This window comes from Pavona decussata, unplaced genomic scaffold (genome assembly GCF_977016875.1).
Source record: "Pavona decussata unplaced genomic scaffold, jaPavDecu1.1 SCAFFOLD_141, whole genome shotgun sequence".
Classification (NCBI taxonomy): domain Eukaryota; kingdom Metazoa; phylum Cnidaria; class Anthozoa; order Scleractinia; family Agariciidae; genus Pavona; species Pavona decussata.
The window spans coordinates 1,176,732-1,198,926 of record NW_028145554.1 but is presented as its reverse complement, the minus strand read 5'-3'; the positions used below and the strand labels follow the sequence as shown (position 1 = coordinate 1,198,926).

The window sequence follows — 22,195 nt, the reverse complement described above, 5'->3', positions numbered from 1 at the left end:
TCATTTTGACGTCATTGGTCACGTGACCGCGTTGAACTGAAAAATCCAGTGCGTTGTAAAACTACGTTAATTGTCTAATTAGCTCTTCTTCATTTCTCATTTGATCTTCTTCGGACGTGTTAACTCTCTCTTCGACTTCTTGCTGTGCTTTCGTAGATTCAAGTGATTCTTTAAGCGACTTGACTTTCTCGCATAGTGAAGAGATTTCTGCATTTTTTTGGTCGAGTTCAGCTTTCTTATTATTTAGTCACCTCGTGTTCTTCTTTGCTTCCAAGCGTTGGTCTCCGTTCCAAGAGTTCGAGATAAACCGAATCGCCATCTTGATCGCTTGTAGAGCTACCTTCCCTCGCTTCTTTTCCTTTATTTCTATATGGAGTTTTTCACATCTTTTTACTCTTTTGTAAGTTTTGACGAAATAATAAGGCAAGAGAGTTCTAGAGAGATTAAAAAGGTTCGTTTCGTACGAATTTTTATCGGAGCGCCAAATCACACTTCCGATACTGTAGCGCCTCATCTCCAGTGTCATTTCCTTAATACCTCGCATAAGTAAAAATGTATTTGCTGGCGAAATATGCGCTATTGCACTAGTTTCATAAAGAGGTGCGTTGTTCCTGTGGAAGTCCAAGTCTCTTCTCTTCAATTTTTTTAACAAAAAATTTGCTTCGGTTAAATAAATTAGATAGAAGATAGTGTTTGGAAGCGGCTATATTACCACACGGTGCGATGTAAACTAATCTAGATGAGACACCTCGATGGCAAAATGCAAATTGCCAATTTTTGGGGAAGGAAACAAAGATTAATCAGAAAAGTCATGCCTAAGAGCAAGGCAAGGACTCTTCTGTAGGGACACCTGTTTGGAAAAAAAAAAAACATTCGCCTAATGGACCTCATCAGGGTCAGAAAGAGAAAATGTGTGAAAACATATGTTTCCCACATCCTCTACCCTTCACCAAAACTCCTACTCACCCCACCCCTCACCGCTCAACCCTTTCTGCTCACGTCCGACTGAGTAGACGTGTCGTTTTAAAGGATTTAAACATAATACAGTTATGCCCCGGTGGATACGCTTTCATATACGTTATATATGCATGTGCAGCCCCGAGGGATATGCGTGTTATCGACTAAGGGCTCAGGGGCGGATTCATTAAACCAGCCAAGGATAAGTGTTTCCTAACAATTGGAAAAAAAAATATTACAACAATGGCTGTCCATTTAGGGGTCAGGTTTAGTCAAGATTACATTGGTAGGGAAATTCAAATCTATTGGTCCGCATATGTATGATTAAAGATTTCAAGGTGGGAAACGCACATCCATATCCTCACCTTAAATTAAAGAGCAAATCCCCCTCCTCACAGATTCACGGAGGTTGATCAGTGCTACAAATTCAATGCATAGGTTTTCCTTAATTTAACTAAACTTTCAACTTCAAGTTTAAAAGTGCTTAAGTATCGAGTGAACTAAAATGATTTGTAGCGTTTGAAAAGTTTAAAATTTCCTTTAGTATTTCATTCCTTAAGTCGTCGTGCAGTTTTCAAGTTCTTTGAAACAATCAATGACTGGTATCCATAAATCAGGAATTTACAGTGCACACTAAGCAATGCAGATTAATGGAAAAATAATGTAAGAACAAATTTCAGCGCTACACTGTTATTTTTTTTTTTTAATAGATCGCTTCGTGGCAACACTTATTTGTTAGCCAGATAAGTTAAACTGTTCTTTATCTACAAAAGAATGATTCCACCTATAATCACGCAATTCTGTTGCTTCTGGTGCCTAATATATAATTATCCAATAACATTAATGAGTAGACTGATAGTAACAAGTTCTTTTTTCTTATTTTTGATAGATCTCTATATAACAACCTGTTGAGGAACTTGCCTCCAGGAGTCTTCAATAATAACACTCTGCTGCAAAGTCTGTAAGTTGTTTTCCTGACTTGTACAAAAAAAAAACAAAGAAAAATATATTCCGACTCGTATCATACATGCTTGTTTTTTGTTGTGGGCTATAAACTATTATTTAATACAACAACCGTAAGTTGACGGCTAGTTACCAAGTCATTGATATTGTTTCTTCCCAGTTTGTTGGACAACAATCAGTTGAACAGCTTGAATGAAGGAGTTTTTGACTCCAATACTAATCTGAGTTGGCTGTAAGTAGAGTTCTTTATCGTAAAGGAATGTTGAGTAATGAGGTTACGTTAACTACGTAGTTGTATTAACAAGTAAACTGCCAGTTGCGCTTCAATGTATGTAGTGACTATTTTTAATCCTACCAGGAACTTAGATAACAACGAACTAGAAGACTTACCTGCAGGGGTGTTTGATCAACTGTCTCAACTGGGACGTTTGTAAGTACAACTTTTGCCATAAAACAGACAGAATGTTATCCTTTTATATTATATAGTCTTATATTCCATAAAAATGACACGTAATCTGAAAGTTTCCTTCAATTTAAACTTACATCTTGACAGAAATCTGAATAACAACCAGCTGAAGGTCTTGCCCCCAGGAGTTTTTGATAACAATACTCGGCTGGGACTGGAGTCGTGAGTAAACCTTTTTCTTCGATAAATAACAAGAAAACCTCTGGATTTTGGAAGCCAAGCTGAACCCTTATTTTTCATACGTCTCTAAAAAGTGTCCAAAATCTTGTTTCAGCACAAACCGCTGGTCAGCCGCCTCTTTTTTAATCTAGGGAGCTTAAAGCCAACGGCACGCGTGGCGATTTTATGCGCCGTTTGCGTCGAATAGGATCGCCAGCGAAAATCGCAAGCGTGTTTCCCCACCGATTGATGCGGACACACCTGGCAATTTTTTTCGCCGATCGCGGCGTTGTGGCACTTCAACCTTGTTCCTGGGCTCCATTGAGCGTTTTGAGAATTAAGTCATGTGATGAAATCGCCTAACCGGATTGGTTGAATTTACTGGCGATTCGCAGCGATGAGAAAAGAAAATCGCGAGAACAGGCACACTTGGCAAATGTCGGCGAATTTAATCGCCGATATCTGACATGCCAGATATAGGCAATTTTATACGCCGGTCGCGGCGATCGGCGAAAATCGAAATCACTGCAAAAATTCAAGGTTCTGTGGAGAACGGGAGTACACGACGGTAAATTTTTCATTTTCTTTCTTAACCTGAACGCCACTCCTACCAATTTGGTTCTCAGTGGGTAGAATTTGAACGAGTTGAAATAATCGCGAAGTAGCGCAAATGAAAAGTTACATTTTTCAGGTGTCGTTTTCGCTGGTGTTGCCGTCGTCACTCACTAGGAAGTTTGAGAAACGAGGACGGCGCTGGCAACGGGAACGCCACAAAACAATGGGCTTAATAAGCGAAAACAATCGCGCTGCACGTGCGTTTTACATTTTGGTAGATTTCTTGACCGTCCTCTGCAAAACAACAACGTGAAATGAACAAATTTTAGGTTTTCTCGAGAACGGGAGCGTATGACGCAAAATCTTCTTTATTTTTCCTTACTTTGACGTCGTTCATACTAATTTAGTTCCTGGAGAGTTCGCCAGCATTTTCCAAGTTAAACAAATTTTAATGATTAAGAAAGAGTTACAAAAACGAGAAGTTATATTTTTAAATGACGTTCTCGTTATCAGTTGCCGTCCTCGTTTCTTAAACTCCCTACTAATTGGTTGAATGCTGTGTTTCCATGTCTTTGTGGTAGCACGGTAAAATTCTCATTTATTTCTGTGGAGGGAACCTAAGTTTTACAAGCTCCATGGTTTTTATTAGGTTCCCTCGTCACTTTTTTTCTTTCTCTTGTAGTTTAATCACTGTAACTTTGTAATCATTTGTAACCATTGTAATCATTGTAATTTATTAATCATTGTAACTGAATTGTGTGTGGCAAATAAACTAAATAACAACAATAAATAAATAGTAATAAAAAATAAAAATTTGGTATAGAATAGAAATGGAAAACAGTTTGTCGCGTGAAAGCAGAGTATGTTATAGGTTCTTAGCAGCTTGGGTCCATGTCATTAATGAAGAGTAAAAACTTATGAAACGGATAACCAAATTGCATTTTTATTTGTTTTTGGCAGGGAATCATGGGTGCCAACAAACCTAGATCCTGAATCTCACGATAAAGAGATTTATACATATGGACTGTACGTAAATTCACATTAGACTTATTTCATCAGCTCGGTTTGTTTTGTTAGGCTAAGACCACAACCGACACCTCGGGCTTGTCAGTATTCATGTATATCAAATCCTTTTCTCGAGACGTGCCGACTGATACCGACAATGTGTCAATAATTTCCAGGGCTTACGCAGAAATTTGCGTTTGTGTAATAGCAATTTCATATGATTCAAATTACGCGACTCGAACTACATGTGTATTACAAGTACAAAACTAACCTCACTTTTGTGCAGCATTGATATTACTGCTTTCATTATTGCCATAGTGTCCTTGAAGGCTTCCTTGAAAACCAGCAGTTTTTTCCCAAGAAGACCAATAATTTAGCGCTGATAAGTAATTTAAAGGGTTAACACAGTAGGGAGATAAACAAGATGTAATGTCTGATGCAATATCAGCAGCAAACTTGTTAAACAGCCTTTTAAGACCAGATTAATTGCTATACATTCTCACCTTAAGAATTTGTTATTTTTTCAAACGTTAACAACCTTTTGTGTGTGTTAAAATCACAACTCGACTATGTTACGGGAAAATGGATCACTCAATGTTAAAATCAAGTAACGTTGACCTTAGTAAGGAGAAAACGTGTGATCTAAATGGTGTTCTAACAAATTTTAATTTTTAGAGCCGTCTAAAACAAAAACATAACGCGCGAATGAAACCATTGAATAATAGAGAAAACAGCCCCGACGCGTTTCCATCAGGACCAAATATCTTTCAGTTGATCTATCTTTCGCTATGTCTATTTCAGATACTTAAGGTATCAGCCACCCTTCAGGACCGTCCACGCGCGGATCGCTGTAGCGTTAGTTGTTTTTATAAAAACCCCTATAAACCATATATTTTTTAAAAGCTTAATAATTCCAGATTATGGATTTGAACTAACAAAAACTATTTACTGAAATGTGTTTCGAAATTGGAACGCTTTGTGTAAAAGTACACGTCTCTATAAATCATGTTCCACTCCCGCCGGAAATAAACGGAAGAAAACAATTAACACCGCATTCGCTTCTCAACACGTTCCACTAAAAAACCGTGTCTCAGATTTTTGACAAGTGCGTTTGTTTCTCTTTTATTAGCAAATGAAGTTGGGGGAGGCAATTAGTCAACACTCCCTGTGGAAAAAAGGCTCTAGCTTTAAAATCAAAAGGAGTATTAAAATTCGCAGACACAGTTTTGTAGAAGAGATATATGGCATCACTCTGGCCAAATTTGAGCCAAATTGATTGAAAGGCTGCCGACTTGGAGTTCAAAACGTACGAGTCGATCGGCAAAATTTGCGTTCGGAGATAAAATAGAAGATACATTTTTGGCGGCATCCTACCTGGAATGAGATTATAACACCTAAATGTTTATTCTGATTGATATCAGAGAGGGCTCAATTTTCTCTAACAATAGGACTTTGACAGGTAACATGCAACAGGAACAAACTTTCGCGGCAAGCAGCGGGAAATAACTATTTTGCTTCCAGTCAGTTCAATTACACTGCGTGTGGACAAAATTTTTGTTGAGGTTGGTGAATGTACATGCATAGTAATCGTTTAATTTACAAACAGCAATACGCTTTTCATGTAACAATAAAAATATATTGTGTTTATTTCTTGAAAGGTTGGCTAAGTTGGTAAAGATGCCGAAAACCAGTGCGAAATCAACACGAACGAAAGCGAAGCCGCCGAATGTCCACCACCGATTGCTCGAAGGTCAAGAACTGAGGCCCGGTTTATTTTAAACGCTCTGCTCTTCTCGGAAGAATTAAAAACAGAATTTGTCTTGTGTGACGGACAGCTTTCATTCTCGCACTGGATTCTCCAGGTAGAACCAAGTCCATGCTTAGTCGCTACATTTTCCACGACTTGGACACTTCCCTGGCAAAATCGACAAGATACAGACTCGTCCCGTTTCTGAAGGAGAATTTCACTCGATACGATAGCTCGACCGCTTATTGTTTTCCACGTTCCATCAGCAGATGGGGTCGATGAGCTTAATTGGCTTTCTTCTTCTGGTTCTTCAAGCTAAATTTTGGAGCGGCTTGCACTCTCAGCAACTGTAGCATTTTCGCTTTTCTGAATATCCAACTCCTCCAGCCACTTCTCTTGCCGATAAAATGAGCCTTTGTCGCTCTCTGCTAATTTTGCAGCCCATTCTTTGTCAAACTCGCTCTTCGATTTCTTTTTCGCTCTCGGTTTCGATGAGGAAAACGGACACGATCTTTTCTTTTTTTTTTTTTGGCGGCATTTTCACCGAAACAAACGCTAAATACCGAGGTAAAGGCTATAAACAACACGAAGACAATTCGCACGTGTTGTGTCATTCGAAGCACGCACTCTGTATCACGTTACTAGTTCAATGACAGATCTTGTCAACGATCAATTAAGATAATTAACGAGAACAAATCTTTTACCCCCGATATCTTTCGACAGAAATAACATTTTCTTCTGATTTTTTTTTAAAGAAGGCTCTCAAGCATATCTATTTGAAAACGTTGAAACCTCAAATATGGCAGCGATCCACGCGCGGACGGTCCTGCAGGGTGGCTGATACCTTAACGCTTTTGAACAAGATAGTAAACATCGATAACAGTAGACGTTAAATCTCAATTTGCATTCTATATAACTTTTTGAACAACCATCGATGAACAGTTTACGAAATGGCCTTTCTTTAGCCGGAAATAAGGTTAATTTTTCATACGGCTCTTTAATATACCATTTCTGGTATACTAAGATTCTAACTTGCCTACGAGGCTTGGGGGAATAAAACAAAAGAAATTAATTATTCCGAACCTCAATGTAATTTCTGTTGTTTCATTACCCCAAGCCTCGTAGCCAAGCTAGAATTTTAATACATCGGAAATGGTCTATCCGTTAACCTTTAAAGCCTAGGCTACAAAACCGCAAAGTGATATGGGTTTTTTATTTTACCCTTGACGAAACCCATCTATGGCTCATCCCTCCAAAAAAAATGAATCCCAAGGGAAAAGGTTTTAGGTATTTCTCCAACCCTTTCGTACTACTAACCGTAAATTTACAGACAACTTACAACATGTTACAGCTACCCATAAGACCTTTCGGTCTTGTCGCGTAAGCCTGAAGAGTACTCATGAACCGCATCCCATTGAAAAATTGTAATGAAATAAACCATGGTGATGGCCGTCAAGGCTTTGTCTACTTGAGATAAAAATGCAGGGGATGTGTGTACAACATTAATTAGTTAACTAAGAAATAACATTAATTATGATTGTTTGTTGATAGATTTTTGTCGAATAACGAGCTGAAGAACTTGTCGTCAGGCGTTTTTGATAAGAATACCCGGCTGAAAACTTTGTAAGTTAACTTATTGTTTTTACTGTGGCAATCACCTACAGCAGTGAAATTCAGATAATTCAGACTGTTTAATGCGACTGTTATTTATATATCTGCAACACGTCAATACAGCCATTGCTTTTGTGACAGTGTAATCTTTGTGCCATGTGTTTTGGCACGTAAAGTGTCAATTTTCTCTTACATAATAAACAGTTTGCGTTGAGTGTATTCAAACCCAGGTCAAACACATAGTCTTGGTACTGTTTGAGTACAAGTGTTTGTAACATGTAACATAAGCAGAAAACAGAAGTATATTGGTCTAATTATCTGATGACAGTGCTAATGGATATTTAAAGTTGTCATTGCTTTTAACTAATAACATCATTGTGTTCGTACACATGAAACAAGTCAAAGGTGACTTGATAAAAATAATTATCTGGGGCCAGGCCCCAGTTGTTCAAAGAGCGGATAACTTTATCCACTGAATAAGTCGCTATCCAGAGGAGCAAATGTACTCCAACCAATGCTTTTGGCAACTTTTCCACACAATCCCATTCTTAAATTTGACAAATGCTTCAACTCTATTCACAAACTATAGGACTATCGTGAAAATCGTGCCCACATTTTATCTGTCGGATAGCGAACTACCCGGTGGTTAAAATTATCCGCCCTTTGAACAACTGAGGCCTGGAAAATACGGGGTGACTAGGAAGAAAGAAAGAAAGAAAGAAAGAAAGAAAGAAAGAAAGAAAGAAAGAAAGAAAGAAAGAAAGACAGACAGACAGACAGACAGACAGACAGACAGACAGACAGACAGACAGACAGACAGACAGACAGAAAGAAAGAAAGAAAGAAAGAAAGAAAGAAAGAACGAAAGAAAGAAAGAAAGAAAGAAAGAAAGAAAGAAAGAAAGAAAGAAAGAAAGAAAGAACGAAAGAAAGAAAGAAAGCAAGCAAGCAAGCAAGAAAGAAAGAAAGAAAGAAAGAACGAACGAACGAACGAAAGAAAGTAAGAAAGAAAGAAAGAAAGAAAGAAAGAAAGAAAGAAAGAAAGAAAGAAAGAAAGAAAGAAAGGCTGTCCAATAGCGCAGATGAAGGAGAAATTGATTATTGTTTAATTTTGGTTTTTTTTATTCTGGCGTTTTTGTTCTTGAGATCCAGAAGAAAATTTTCCTAGAAGAATACATCTAATCAACTTGCCTTCAATAGTTTTATTTGTAGTTTACATCTTTTGGTTTTCATTGATTTTTCTAGGTGGCTAGAAAACAACGAGCTACAAGAGTTGCCATCAGGAATATTTGACAACAATCCTGAGCTGGAGACCATGTAAGTCAACAATTACGATGAACAGACTTACCTTTTTTACAAGCATTACGAGCCTTGTATGAATAACTCTTTTCTCAAGGTCTAATAATGTTGAAGCATTAAGACTGTGAGAAAGAGTCATTCATACAATTGTTTGAGATTGCAAAGTCAAGAATGAGCATTCACAGTATTATCATGAGCCCTTTTTATGCTGCAAGCAGGTTGAAACATGTTTTGCCTCTTTTGTTTGTTTATTTGTTTATTTTTGTTGTTGTTGTTTTTTTGTCTGTTTAATTTAACTATTTCCATAATGGCTTTATCTTACTTAAAAAAGTTGAATTCCTGTCTTTTCAAAAGACTTGACATCAAATTCTTTTTTGATAGAGCAATCTTAAAAGGTAATCAATTTTAATCATCTGAGTAAATGTGGTGTTGGGTAGAAATCTCATCTTCTAAAGCTAATAAGAATAGACAGACTCAACAGACCCCTTATTTTCGCTTGATTTACGCCTGGTTATATGACTAAACATAACACCTGGAATTCGTTGGAACTTGCCAAGATGTAGCTATGACAGGGATGGAGATAATGAGGGTGTTTTTTTAGGATGATAATTTGAAAGTGTGCATAAGCAATTAATAAACACATCAGGAGGTTCACATCGTAACCAGTTTTTAAGAAAAGCAAAAGCACACGAGGAAGAAAGGCTCTTGAAACAAAAAAATAATGATCGGCAATATCAATTATTATTATTATTATTATTATTATTATTATTATTATTATTATTATTATTATTATTATTATTATTATTATTATTATTATTATTATTATTATTTACCAAGATCGGTAAAATGCGTTTTCACTTTAAATTCAACCGGCCAGTATGCCTGATATGTTTTTTATTTACATGAACTCTAGTCTTCTTAACGACAACAATTTGTCCCAGCTGAACGAAAGTGTTTTCCGTGGCTTGGAGAATTTAACGTATTTGTAAGTAAATAACTTTTTGTAACAGTTTGCACACCAAAACATTGTATCATTGAACAGGTTTTGATGAATAAATTAGATGTTTTTTAGATTAAACAATAGATGAGCTAGGCAGCAATCAGGCAAGGGGAAGGAGGTAACTATGGCAACCGTGCGAGTGGCCACCACCAACGGCACCGTCACACTGAACCCAATCACGGGAATATTTACCAGACCCGATACTTACCAAAGGGAGAGGGGGGGGGGGGGTGGCTTGAATAAGGCAGGCAAAATGACTTATCTCGCAGGCCAGCAAGCAAGCAAATGCGATGCGATCCATGGGGCGCCCCCCAGTAGAGAATACAAAGGTCTCCCTGAGCCGTGACAAGAGGCGACCGCTGACTGACATCGAGCTGAATTTAACGTTGCCTAAATTATATTTAAACTCATCAGCAATATATGAGCTAGGGAGCTGGTGCCTAGAAGGTTCGTGAAGCCAGGCAGCAATCAGGACCAGGAAGGAGGTATCCATGGCAACTCAGCGAGTGGCCACCACTAAGTGCTTGAACAATGAGGGGCCCGCGACACAGGAGGGAGGGGGAAGCAAAGGACCTCCGACTCCAACAACCTTAAGCACCACCCACTTAAACGCTAGTGAATAGAAAGCCCACAGAATTGCCAGAAAGGCACAGCGAATGGTACTCATACAGGCCCAAGCCAAGGAGCACTGGCATGCAAGACACTTCGTGCGACGAAAGTTAAATGAGAGCCAGTTAAATGAACAGCAATCGATGGCGCTTGGCGAACCCTCAAAAATTATAAGTAGGAGGCAAAAAGTTGAGCGACGCATGGGCCAATTAACTCAAGCTAGAGAATGGGACAAGCCAGCTAGATATTCAAATGGAGTCCTGATATAAAGCTGGTAGGCGTTGCTGGTCCAACGCCCAAGAACCTGGATAAGATGATCTGGAACACCATTCCGAGCTGCCACTGAAGCGGCACCAATGCGAAAGCTGTGACTGGAGAAGTTACCTGGAAACCCACAGCAGACATTGTCTGTAGTAGCAGAGTAGCACGAGACAGCGGTTGTCCATTCTGCAGGAGGAACAATGGGCCAGGGGATTCGCTTTGGAGGTAACAAAGATAAGCCAGCATCGCATGAACGGCACACAAAGGTAGGTTTCCACGACCAATGTATATGAAACAATCCTTGCGAAAGGGATCTCCTTGGATGCTTTGATCCTGACACGCAAGCAAGATGGGGCAAGGCTAGAGTCTACAGCTATGTCAGCAACTGACAAGTGGATAGTTGAAGAGAAGCTGGGTAAGTTGGGAACAGTAAATTCAGCGGAGCGTAGGAAGCCAAAGTAACACAAGGTACAGGCTTCCCAGAACACGCAGTGATTGGGTGAGGTGACATTCAAGGCTTGTCGGATGACGGTCGTGATGCTATCAATAATAGGCAAGCGCGAAGAAACAGGGGAGCCCTTAAAGTGCTTAATTCCTTTCATAACTCGTTGCAGGCGTATGCAGTTGAGCATTGGGCCAGGAAAACCCTGTTCAACGTGAAGGGAATGGATAGCTGATAGATAGACTTTGATAGGGGCATGTTGAATGGAATCAGCAAGAAAGGAAACAAACAAGCACAGCGTCCATTCCTCGACCGGACACGGCGAGCCATCAATGTGTAGTTTCCCTGCCTAACGACAAACTTTGATTAATCTCCGCTGACCAGACGCGTAAGACTGGCGCGTAGACTGCGCCGACCCGTGTGCAAGAAAGAAAAGGTACCGATCCTCTAGCAAGGAGAAATTAAACTTAGGTACTGTGCATGCAGCTGCCTGAGCCTCTGGAGCCAGACGCCGAAATCCCTGCAAACGAAAACGAGATACTGCATCAGCAACTTTGTTATCAACACCTGAAACATGGGCAGCACTGAACGAGAAACCCGAGCGTGCTGCCGATAAAAGCAGGTCACGAAGACGATGCATTAACAAGGAGCACTCCGACGTTCTAGCTGACGGATTGGCAACCACAGCCTCGTTGTCGGAGCGAGAGAGCACATGTTTCTTGGACCAATGGCAGCCCCACAAATGGGCGGCGACTACCACGGGAAACAGCTCTTTCTAGACAATGGATTGATGTGCCTGAGTTGGAGCCCAAGAGCCGTAAAACCACTTACCCCGAAAGTGGGCACCATAGCCTAAGATACCAGTCGCATCAGATGTGACTTCGAGGTCCGACGTTTCAGTCATGCCAGGGAACAGCCAAAACTCAACCTCATTACGCGAGGACAGGAACAGCTGCCACCACTGAAGTTCCAAATGAAACTCCCTGTTGGGTTGATATTGGGTGTTTCTTATTGCGAAAGCAACACAGCAGATCAATCATCCTGTGAAGAAATGGTCTTCTGGGCAAGACCCCTTTAGCAGCGTTCTGAGGGTGACCAGTGAGCGCCTCTAACTCCTGCCTATTGCACCAGGGGTTTGGGAGCCAAGAAGGTACCAGCTCCTTCAACGCAAGTACTTATCGTCAGGAAGACGAGCTATTTGCTGAATAGAATCCAGTTCAATGCCCAGGACTTTTAAAGAAGTGGCAGGACCTATGCATTTGTTGGGATGAAGAGGCAGACCTAACCTCTTGCATACTGCAATACCCACCCTAAGGTTTTTGGCACATAGAGGAGACTGCGGGGGCCCCGCAGTGATGGAGTCATCCAAATAGTGTAATAAATCCGAAACACGGTGGGAGTTCAGGAGAATCCACTGGACCATGTCTGCCACTGAGTTGAAAATGAAGGGCGCTGAGCGCATACCAAAGGGGAGGGCGAGATCCACATGAAATTGACCCCTCCACTTCATGCCAAGCAAGAAACGTCCGTCTGGATGAATTGCGATGTTGCGGTATGCAGCTTCAACATCAAACTTCGCCATAAGAGTCTCTCAGGGCCATAGCTCGCAACCAAACGAATGTTCTGATCAACCGTAATGTACTGACGGGTGAAAAGTTGGGGGTCAATTCCATCGTTTACGCTAGCCCCACCGAGAGACGACAAGTCAACTATCAGCTGCCACTTGCCAGGCTGCCCTTTCTTGGGAATAACGCTAAAACTGCTAACGTGCAAACGGGGTATTGGTGGGGATGTGGAAGGGCTAGCAACCTTGCCTAAGGCTACCTCGTTGGCCAAATACTCGTCAACCACCTTTGCATGTTGGAATGCGGAAGGGTTATTCTTTTTGGCACGTCTAAGCCTGTGGGTGGACTGAAACCCCAGCTTAACACCGTAGCGGATGTCCTAAATAACAAAGGCAACCTTCTGATGGTCAGGATGGGAAGCCAATTCTCTGCAAACTTCATCCACGTTCAACGGGCTAACTGAAGAGTCTGGCGGAAATGCAGAACTAGCTGAGAGAGAGAGAGGGGGGAAAAAGGCACTAATAAACCGCTCAAAAATGACAAGAGAATTTAAAAAGCTTTAATACACGAGAATAACAAGTAAGCTATAATGTTCACATCTACCAAGACAATTATTATACTACGTAAACACTGATTTGCCATCAGTTTGTTTTTGACAGAGTCGAGTAACAAGAAACAACACGCAAAATGGAAACCAAAACTAGAAATGCAACCACAGCCAAGAACAAGATTTACAATCATTACAACATGTAATGTTTAACAATTAAACAAAAGGGAGAGGGAGTCCATCAAAGGCGTTTAGAACGAGAGCTGGACGAACTTGAAGACAGCGAAGCAGACCTGCGTTTCCGATCCTGTTTGGACGCATTATCCGCATAGGAAGAACTGGCACGAGCTCGATGAGGACCATGACAATGGCTGCAACGATGAGCAAAGCGACAAGACATTCATTGGGCGGAAGAACGACCTCTGTTCCACGTCCTGCATACGAAGAAGCCGCTCCGGAAGGTTCAGGCAAGTCGTTAAAAGAACTGTCGAGTCCGCCACATGCCGACGCCCCAGCAGCACAGAAATTATATAGCTGTACGTTCAGAGTCGACCAATCGCCGATCCTCGCTGCCGCTACTTGCTTGCGGAAAGCTTTATCGTACGCCAGCCACACGCGCCCACTGAACTGACGGTACGCGCGGAAAATAAGCAATTTGTAGTTGGTCAAATCCTTCTAGCTGTGAGGAAAGTATAAAGTAAGAATGAGCGTAAAAATAGCGAAAGCCTCACACCACGAGCCGATGTCCTCAAACCGACGACGATTTTTTTTTTTTTTCTGTGGATGAAGTGAAGACCAAACGCCCATCCAACAGGACCTGCGACTCCGGCTTGGTGTGTACAATGTTTGCCGAAAGCAAGTCGCTCAGATGGACAAATGTATTATTGACGATCTGATTAACAGTCTTTCGGGACCGGAAAAAAGCCAGAACCAACGACAAAAAGCTGTTAAAGAAGAGGATCAGACGGCAAGCTAGTAGAGTATGCGACGCTAACATTACAAGGAATCGTAGCCTGGACCGGCGAATTGAGAGAAATTACTGAGATTGTATCGGCAGAGCGCTGGGCCACGAAGGTAGAAACAAAGGAAGGTACAATAAAATTATTCCTACCTTGGGACGCTGGAGGACACGAGGCTGATTGGGACGAAAGAAAACCAACAACCGACGCAAGGAAAGTCGCTGTGCGAGCGAGCGCCCAAGTCCATCTGTTGAGAGGGAACACCCCCCAAAACACGCCACGGCGACGAAATTGAAGGTTCAGGCATCTAAACCGGCGCGGTAGCGACATCAGACAAAGCAGAGGTTTTGTCAGCAGCCAACGAAACTTTTACTGCATCGACAACAGCGCCGATGAAGGCTGGGTCAGGCAGATTCGCCGCAGGAAAAGATAGAGCTGTCGGTGAACTGGTTGGGGCCGCCAAAGAAACGACAGTAGATCAGAAGAGGCCTCAGCGCCTGAAGACACAGGAACAAGCGACGGATCGCTAAAAAGATCGACTGAACGGCTATTTTTCATCTGACGAGAAAACACATGACAACGAAAAGGCTTGACCAAAAAGGAGCTTGACAATAAGGCAGGCAAAATGAACTATCTCGCAGGCCAGCAAGCAAGCAAATGCGATGCAAACCATGGGGCGCCCCCAACAGAGAATACAAAGGTCGCCTCTTAGCTGTGACAAGAAGCGACCGCTGACCTGCATTGAACTGACTTTAACCTTGCCTAAATTACATTTAGCCACATTTAGCGCAATGTAAGATTGGATGATTGGTTTTTGACAAATAAATTTTAATTTACCGTACGTCTGTACTTCGATAACGCACAGATGGCGTCAAAACGTGGTAAGAACATAAAAGTACGCTACTCTCATGGGGCTGGTAGCGTGACTGATGTTCTGACCAAGTTTTGACGCCCTCTGTGCGTTATCAGAGTACAGACCCACGACAGATGAAATCTTTTTGTTTTATGCAATGAACAAGACCATTTCCTGAGCGAGCACCACATTGACTAGGCCGACTCAAAAACTTTCAAGTAAACTTCTAGACTAGTGCACCCACACACCCTCACACACACACACATAGTTTTGATCCTCATAAGGGTATAATCCAAAGGAATTTTACAAACAATATTTTCAAAACTAGCCATTTTTCCAGAAGGAATTTCTGACCTCAAATAATTACAGAGTGTCCGTCACATAAATGCGATTTCCACCGCCGACATATTTGGACAATTTTTCCTTCATTTTCACTTCACAATAAAGTTCTAGCTTTTAACCTGGTTGAAGTCACTTGCAACGATCGTTGTCGGATTTTTACATCGGAAAGTTTTACTTTTCTGCAAAAATTTGCCTATACTTGCTCGCTACTTGCCAAAACATCGTAAAAACATTTTTTTCCAAAACTTTGTTGACCAGGCTAGACTGAAGATTCTGATCACGTGCGCCGGTCACACCACTCAATGACGTCATTCGTAGTCCACATTCGAAAAACTCCGCTGCACCAATCAAAGCGGGGATTTTACTGTTCATTGTATAATTTTAATTAGCCTAGCGGCAAAATTGATCATAGTTAATAAAAGGCAATGGTTATGAAGTCAGAAAAACTTCGTCTTATATGTTTTTGTTAGCATTTATGACCTCGAGCGTGCACAAACTACAATAAATTTTCAAATGTGCTATTGCAAATTGCCAATAGAAACGTCCCAGGTAAGATATTCACCTGTAGAGTGAACGACTAAACAGATAATTTGTGCACATTCGAAAGTGATTTGGTATGGGCGTAGGCTTGAAATTATATTTATAATAAGATTAATGAGAACTTTTCTGTCGATCGATGGATTTGTTATTAAAAATATGAATACGCTACTGATGCCTTCACAAAACTCAATTTGCAAAGTCATATAGCCCCGTAGCCACACGCAAGTAAAAACCATCGCCAACTTAGGAGTGTTTGCATTAGGTAATGGCCAGCTGTTTACTTTACTAGCTGCTTGACTCTGATTTTACAAACTGCGTTGTCAAATGTGTTACGCTTTGTTTTCCAAGAATCGCGAGCACACACACCTTTTCGTGTATGTGTAAATGCATGGTTGCCAAGTCATGTGACCAGTCAACGTGTAAGCGGTCAATAAAAGTGCCGTTTATTTCTTGAAGCAGTTTCATTTATTCATTGGTGTAGGTATCTGCAATATAACAATTTACAAGTCATACCCCCAAACACCTTTGCCGACAACACAAAGCTGCTCCGTCTGTAAGTAAAATGTCAGGCTTTTTCTTATCAACCAAGCACTTTCCTTGATTTTTGCGACAAGGTCTACAGTAAACGAAATCTTCAAGCAATTATCAGACCAGTTTCTGCTCCGCTGAACAACTCTTTTAAGATTGGCAGCGAAATAGTTCATTGTTTTGTCCCTCAATTAACTAATAATCTGCCCATTAAGATTAATTATATTAAAAATTCCCTTTGATCATTAACACCTTTTACCTAATAAAACTCCCTCAGACCCACATTAAAAATTACATTAATTACTACTCTGGAAATTTTAAATTTCCGCGCTATTTCGATTTGGTTCCATTGTTATTCTGTTGCTTGTATATGAAGAGCTATTTAGAAATAAAGAGTTGAGTGAATGTGTTGATAATCAACCCTTATTCAATTTATTTAGTAACAGTAACCTTGTATCTCTTCTTTAACGGTACAGGCGATTGAACAACAACAACCTAACGCTACTCAATGAAACTCTGTTTCGAAGCTTGAGGCTTTTGGATGAACTGTGAGTTAATTTGATTTAATTTCATAAAATTTGAAACTGTAGTTATGGACATGCACGCATTTTGGGGGAAACCAAGTGACTGTTGGATCAAGAACTTTACTAGTTCATAAGGATGTGGAACGATCTTTTGACTATACCGTAAATTTCCGATAGATGTAAATGCCTCATCCATACCAGGCTTCTTTTTCGCCCCAAAATTTGTGTGACACTGTCTCTGTTAACCGGGCTGTATACAGCAGGTGATGAACATGCGGATGACATTTGACCTTTTTTCTCAGTGGGTGCGTTAGAAGGGAAAGCGAGATCTCTCACAACAAGGATATGTTTCTGGGTTTGTTTTCATCTCTTATCCAAGCATTACGATCCTTCATAAGCTTTTATTACATAGCCAGAAAATCCATGCAACCAAGTGCAGATTCGGTAATTGTAAGGGTGTTTCGGAATCTTGTTAATCACGTTAATGACGTAAACGCAAACTCAATCTGTTTCTCGCTTTGCAGAATCTTTTTCTCGGACAAGTGCCTTATCGCGACAGAATTAAATAAATTGGATAAATATCTGAAAAAGTCATGAAGGTTAATCCCGTCTGCACAAATATTAAAAGAACGTTCAAACTCGGTGCGATTAAAATCCACCCCCGTTCTAGAGAGGCTAAACGTAGAACTATGAAATTCAACAATGATTCTGTCAAAGAAGAGAAATATTACTTTATCATAGCTGACTTGACTGCCTTTCCGTTCCGTATTTACTCTTTTAATGATTTCTGGTGTTAATTACACTGTTTATTGTGGGGCTATTTAGTTCTGTCCAAACAACGTAAACATCACAAATGATAACCTAGGCTCAACCAAATATGTTTTCTTTTCCGTGTAATATAGGTGGTTACACGAGAACAATATCGAGGTGTTACGTGCTAGACTGTTTGCAGATCTCAAGAATTTGGACGAACTGTGAGTATCAACAGATATTACTCGGTATTGAACAAATTATTTTTAATCAATAAAAACTAAAGTTACAATCAACTTGCAACTTTTAACTTTTTTCCCAAAGGAAACATTTTACAGGCGTGCAGTTAATGTAGATGAACTGAAATACATAGCTTGTAGTTCATGAAATTCCTTGCACTCTACAAGCATTTTGATTGGTCCAAAGCTAAGCCTAGTGATTAGGAATAGCAAGAAATTAATAAATACGGTGAGGGGTAACAATTTCTAAAGAAATTGTGAAACTGTACTGGTGTGCAACTCATTTAGCTGATTTTATCTGATTTGACAATCTACTCTTTCAACACTGCTGATATATTACATTGGAATGACGAAAGCTGACTATTATTTTCGCGAAATTCCTGACTGTATATGTTTTCTGGTTCAACAGGGATTTATCTCACAACAATATCAAGCGTTTGCCACGCAGGATTTTTGGCAACCTTGTCAATCTGACACAGCTGTAAGTGAGAACCATCTGCGGAGTGGAATACAACAAAAATCAGACTCCAATTTTTGTTTGTCAATAGACTTCTATGTTAAATTTGATGTTACAACTTCTCCTTCGTCTTGTTATTGAGGCACATTAACCACTAACATCCAGGATCACTGTTAAAGAAACACAACCTATGCCACTCGTGAAACAATATTATTCCAGAGTGTTTGGGCCAAAGGGATTTTCAATAATGTGTTTATTTGTGGCGTAAGTTGCATTTTTCAACCTAAAATGTATGTCTTATGCAGGTGGATGGCTGACAACAAACTTGATGATCTCCCCCATGACGTCTTTAAAAACCTGACTAAGCTAAAGATACTGTAAGCAAGGTTCATGCTTAGCTCATGTAAAGAAAGGTTTCTAAAATGAGAAACAAGAACCATGACAGCAGCCAACAGATGCCAAACTTATTTTAGCAGGGGGGAGGGGTTCAAATAATTTTCACAACCCCTTGTAACTTCAAAAGCATCAAACCTATGGCAATGAAACCCGAACGGAGAAAACAGTTTCTCCCAAATTGTTGCTTAAGGGGTTCGTATAATGAGACAAAGAAGTCACATCTTGGATCTGCCATTTCTCAAAAAATGGTTAAAATTCTTTCTAATAATGACAATTCACGAAAACCATTTTCCTGGTATAAAATAGGAAAAGTTAGGACGCTATATTCAAAAAAACCTCACAAGAGGCCAAAACCTTGAAAATAAACATTGGATAAACGAGCTTGTCAAAATGGTTGTAACTATGGGAAAATGAAGTTACGTGAACAATGATGGGTCATGTAAAATTTTTTCCAGATAAGTGTGGAAAGGCATATGAAGTTTGGTGACCTTAATATTTAGATGGTAAAAAAGTATGAATATTCACTTTTTGCTACTTTTTCCCTGCCCTCAACATTTCCACAATGTTTTTTTTTCTAGGAAACATGGATAATAATTTCAACAATAAAAAGATAATACTATTTCTTTGTTACGCCGTTCTCAAGGCTTTGTAACTTACAACACAAATTTAGCTCTCCTGTTACTCATCATCATGATCATCAACTCACTTGCTTTATTTTAATGTGTGCTGTTAATATATCAGGCAAATGGAGAAAAACAACATATCGAAGCTTCATCGTCATCAGTTTAAAAGCTTGGTGCATTTATATGATTTGTAAGTAATGCCGTTTATGCCCATACTACACTCAAGTTAGTTGCGGTAACACTTATCTAAGTTTCATAATGCAACTTTCAGTAGACCTACTAATATTGATTGACATTGACCTTTAGACAGGACGGAAGTTGAGTTTTTCTTTGAGGAGCATCATTTCAAACATAAATCACATTAGGATTGAGGTTAAATTTCTCCCAAAGAACTAACCTATACATTTATGTAAATGCTCAAAAATAGACATAGAAAATAGAGCCTCGCCGTACTCGTTTGCGAGGAACAAAAGGTTTTAAATATCTGAGTCAAGGCTTTTTTTAAAGAAAAAAGTGACGGTAATCAAGGAACTTTTATTCAATAAACAATGGTGAAGATCTCATTTAATGGTCTTGTTTGCTGAAAATAAGTCGCATTTCTTTTAAAACTATTCCGTGACAGGATGACTCTGGAAAAATCATGAAACATGCCTATTAGAACACTGGAATTACGATTACTTTTATTTAGATACGAAAATGTGCTATTTCTAGCGATGGAATGTCATTGATATTCACGTACTGCCCAGGAGGCGTTATTAAGTTAAGAAATCTGTAAACCGGCAAAAAAATGTTTACAAGTCGTTTTGCAAACTTCAAAACCCCATTTTTAAATCATTTGAATGGGATACATCCTACATTTTACGAATAGTAACCAACTTCCCTGGGACCTTCAAATTAAGAAGTTTAATGGGAAATTAAGATTGAATGGAATTTGAAGGAAGGAAGAAATTTCGACTTTGCTGCCATGGGCGGAAGAGGTACCCACTTGAAAAAAGGACAAACCTCAAGAACGAGGTTCAAAATGAACACAGTATACAAGGAATTTTTTGGCTACGCAAGAGATGCCGGTTCAATGATGACAAGACAGCAAAAAAGGGAGAATGCTTGGTTCTCCATGGAGAGGAAACTTCGATACTTCAACTACGATCTCACTTTCTACTGATTGTAACTTCGAGAACGTGTTCCTTGGTTGGTTTGTTTGTTTGTTTGTTTTGTTTTGTTTTGTTTTTTTGTTTTCGTGTTTCTCTAAGCTACAAACATGCAAACGTTGCATCGCAGTCAAATTTGTTTACCTTGGCACTGAAAAGAGAAAAAAATACGGCTTCTTGATATGTAGTGACCCTTGCACAACTGTCATGTCCATCCCCTACCTTAGAATAATCGAAGAGACCACCACGGATCACTGGCTAGTTTTCTACCAACCTTAAATTTACCATTGGTGTCCATTTCCGAAGTTAGAAGAAATGGAGAGCCGTGCCTCGTGATTTCTGTCAAGTGATGACACGGTGGCATGTGGAACCGCATGTCGAGTTCTTGGTTATAAATATCCTTACGTTTGTTCTGTTCTTTAAGGTATCTGTCGGAAAACCGTATTAAGGAACTACCCAAACAGCTTTTCAAGGGACTGAGGGGTCTTATTTCCATGTGAGTACATAGTCCATAGTTCCTTAATTACTGAAATATTTTAAACAAGCATTCAGTCTGAATGCTTGGATAATTGAAACGATGCTTAGAGTATAGAGCAAAATATTGAATATCTTGGTAGAATTTTAGGCAGATTTCAGTCTTTACACCCCTAATTGATATGATACATACATTTTTTGACTAAATAATGTTTGGTTTTATAAACAGAGTTGATGACTTAAGGTAAACTAATCGTTTTAAAGATGTAATAGGGAACTTGTGTTCGGCTTTTAAGATTTGAGACTCAATTAAAGTTGTTACTATTATTATTATTATTATTATTATTATTATTATTATTATTATTATTATTATTATTATTATTATTGTTAGTATTATTATTATTCGAGTGCTGAAGTTAGCCCTTCGCCAGAGCGAATCCAACTATCATCGTTGTTGATAAACCAAACATTCCTCCCAACTTCCCTCCGACTAAACACTAAACAGTTAGTTTTTAAACTTTAAATTACCGGAGTGGACAATAGAGCAGTTTAGCGTGCGCTGAAAGACTAGTTTTTCTGATGTGCAGGCAGATATATATACTCACCGGGAAAAGAAAGGAAAGGAAAAGCAAGGAAAGGAAAGGAAACGAAAGGGAGAGAAGGGAAGGGAAGGAAAGGAAAGGAAGGAAAGGAAAAGAAGAGAAGGGAGGGAAGGGAAGGAAAGGAAAGGAAGGAAAGGAAAAGAAGAGAAGGGAGCGAAGGGAAGGAAACGAAGAGAAGAAAAGGGAAGGGAAGGACAGGGAAGGAAAGGAAAGGGAGGGAAAGGAAGGGAAGAGAAGAGAAGGAAAGGAAAGGAAAGAGAAGGGAAGGGAAGGGAAGGGAAGAGAAGAGAAGGAAAGGAAAGGAAACGAAAGGAAGAGAAGGGAATGAAAGGAAAGGAAAGGAAGAAAATGAAAAGAAGAGAGGGGAGGGAAGGGAAGGAAAGGAAGGAAAGGAAAGGGAAGGGAAGGGAAGGGAAGGAAAGGAAGAGAAGGGAAGGGAAGGGAAGGGAAGAGAAGAGAAGGAAAGGAAAGGAAAGAGAAGGGAAGGGAAGGGAAGGGAAGAGAAGAGAAGGAAAGGAAAGGAAAGGAAGGAAAGGAAAAGAAGAGAAGGGAGGGAAGGGAAGGAAAGGAAGAGA

The 22,195-nt window shown here is 39.9% G+C and overlaps 1 protein-coding gene across 1 annotated transcript; it reads left to right on the top strand.

Annotated features, from left to right (window-relative positions):
- Positions 1–1,597: 1,597 nt before the first annotated feature.
- On the top strand, positions 1,598–21,044 carry LOC146466758 (uncharacterized). The gene is made up of 14 exons (XM_085126908.1): positions 1,598–1,620; positions 2,081–2,152; positions 2,279–2,350; positions 2,474–2,548; positions 7,404–7,475; positions 8,708–8,779; positions 13,518–13,652; positions 16,361–16,432; positions 16,884–16,955; positions 17,834–17,905; positions 18,330–18,401; positions 18,683–18,754; positions 19,515–19,586; positions 20,969–21,044. The coding sequence occupies exons 1-14, from the start codon at positions 1,598–1,600 to the stop codon at positions 21,042–21,044; spliced, it is 1,029 nt and encodes a 342-aa protein (XP_084983034.1).
- The last annotated feature ends 1,151 nt before the right edge of the window (positions 21,045–22,195 follow it).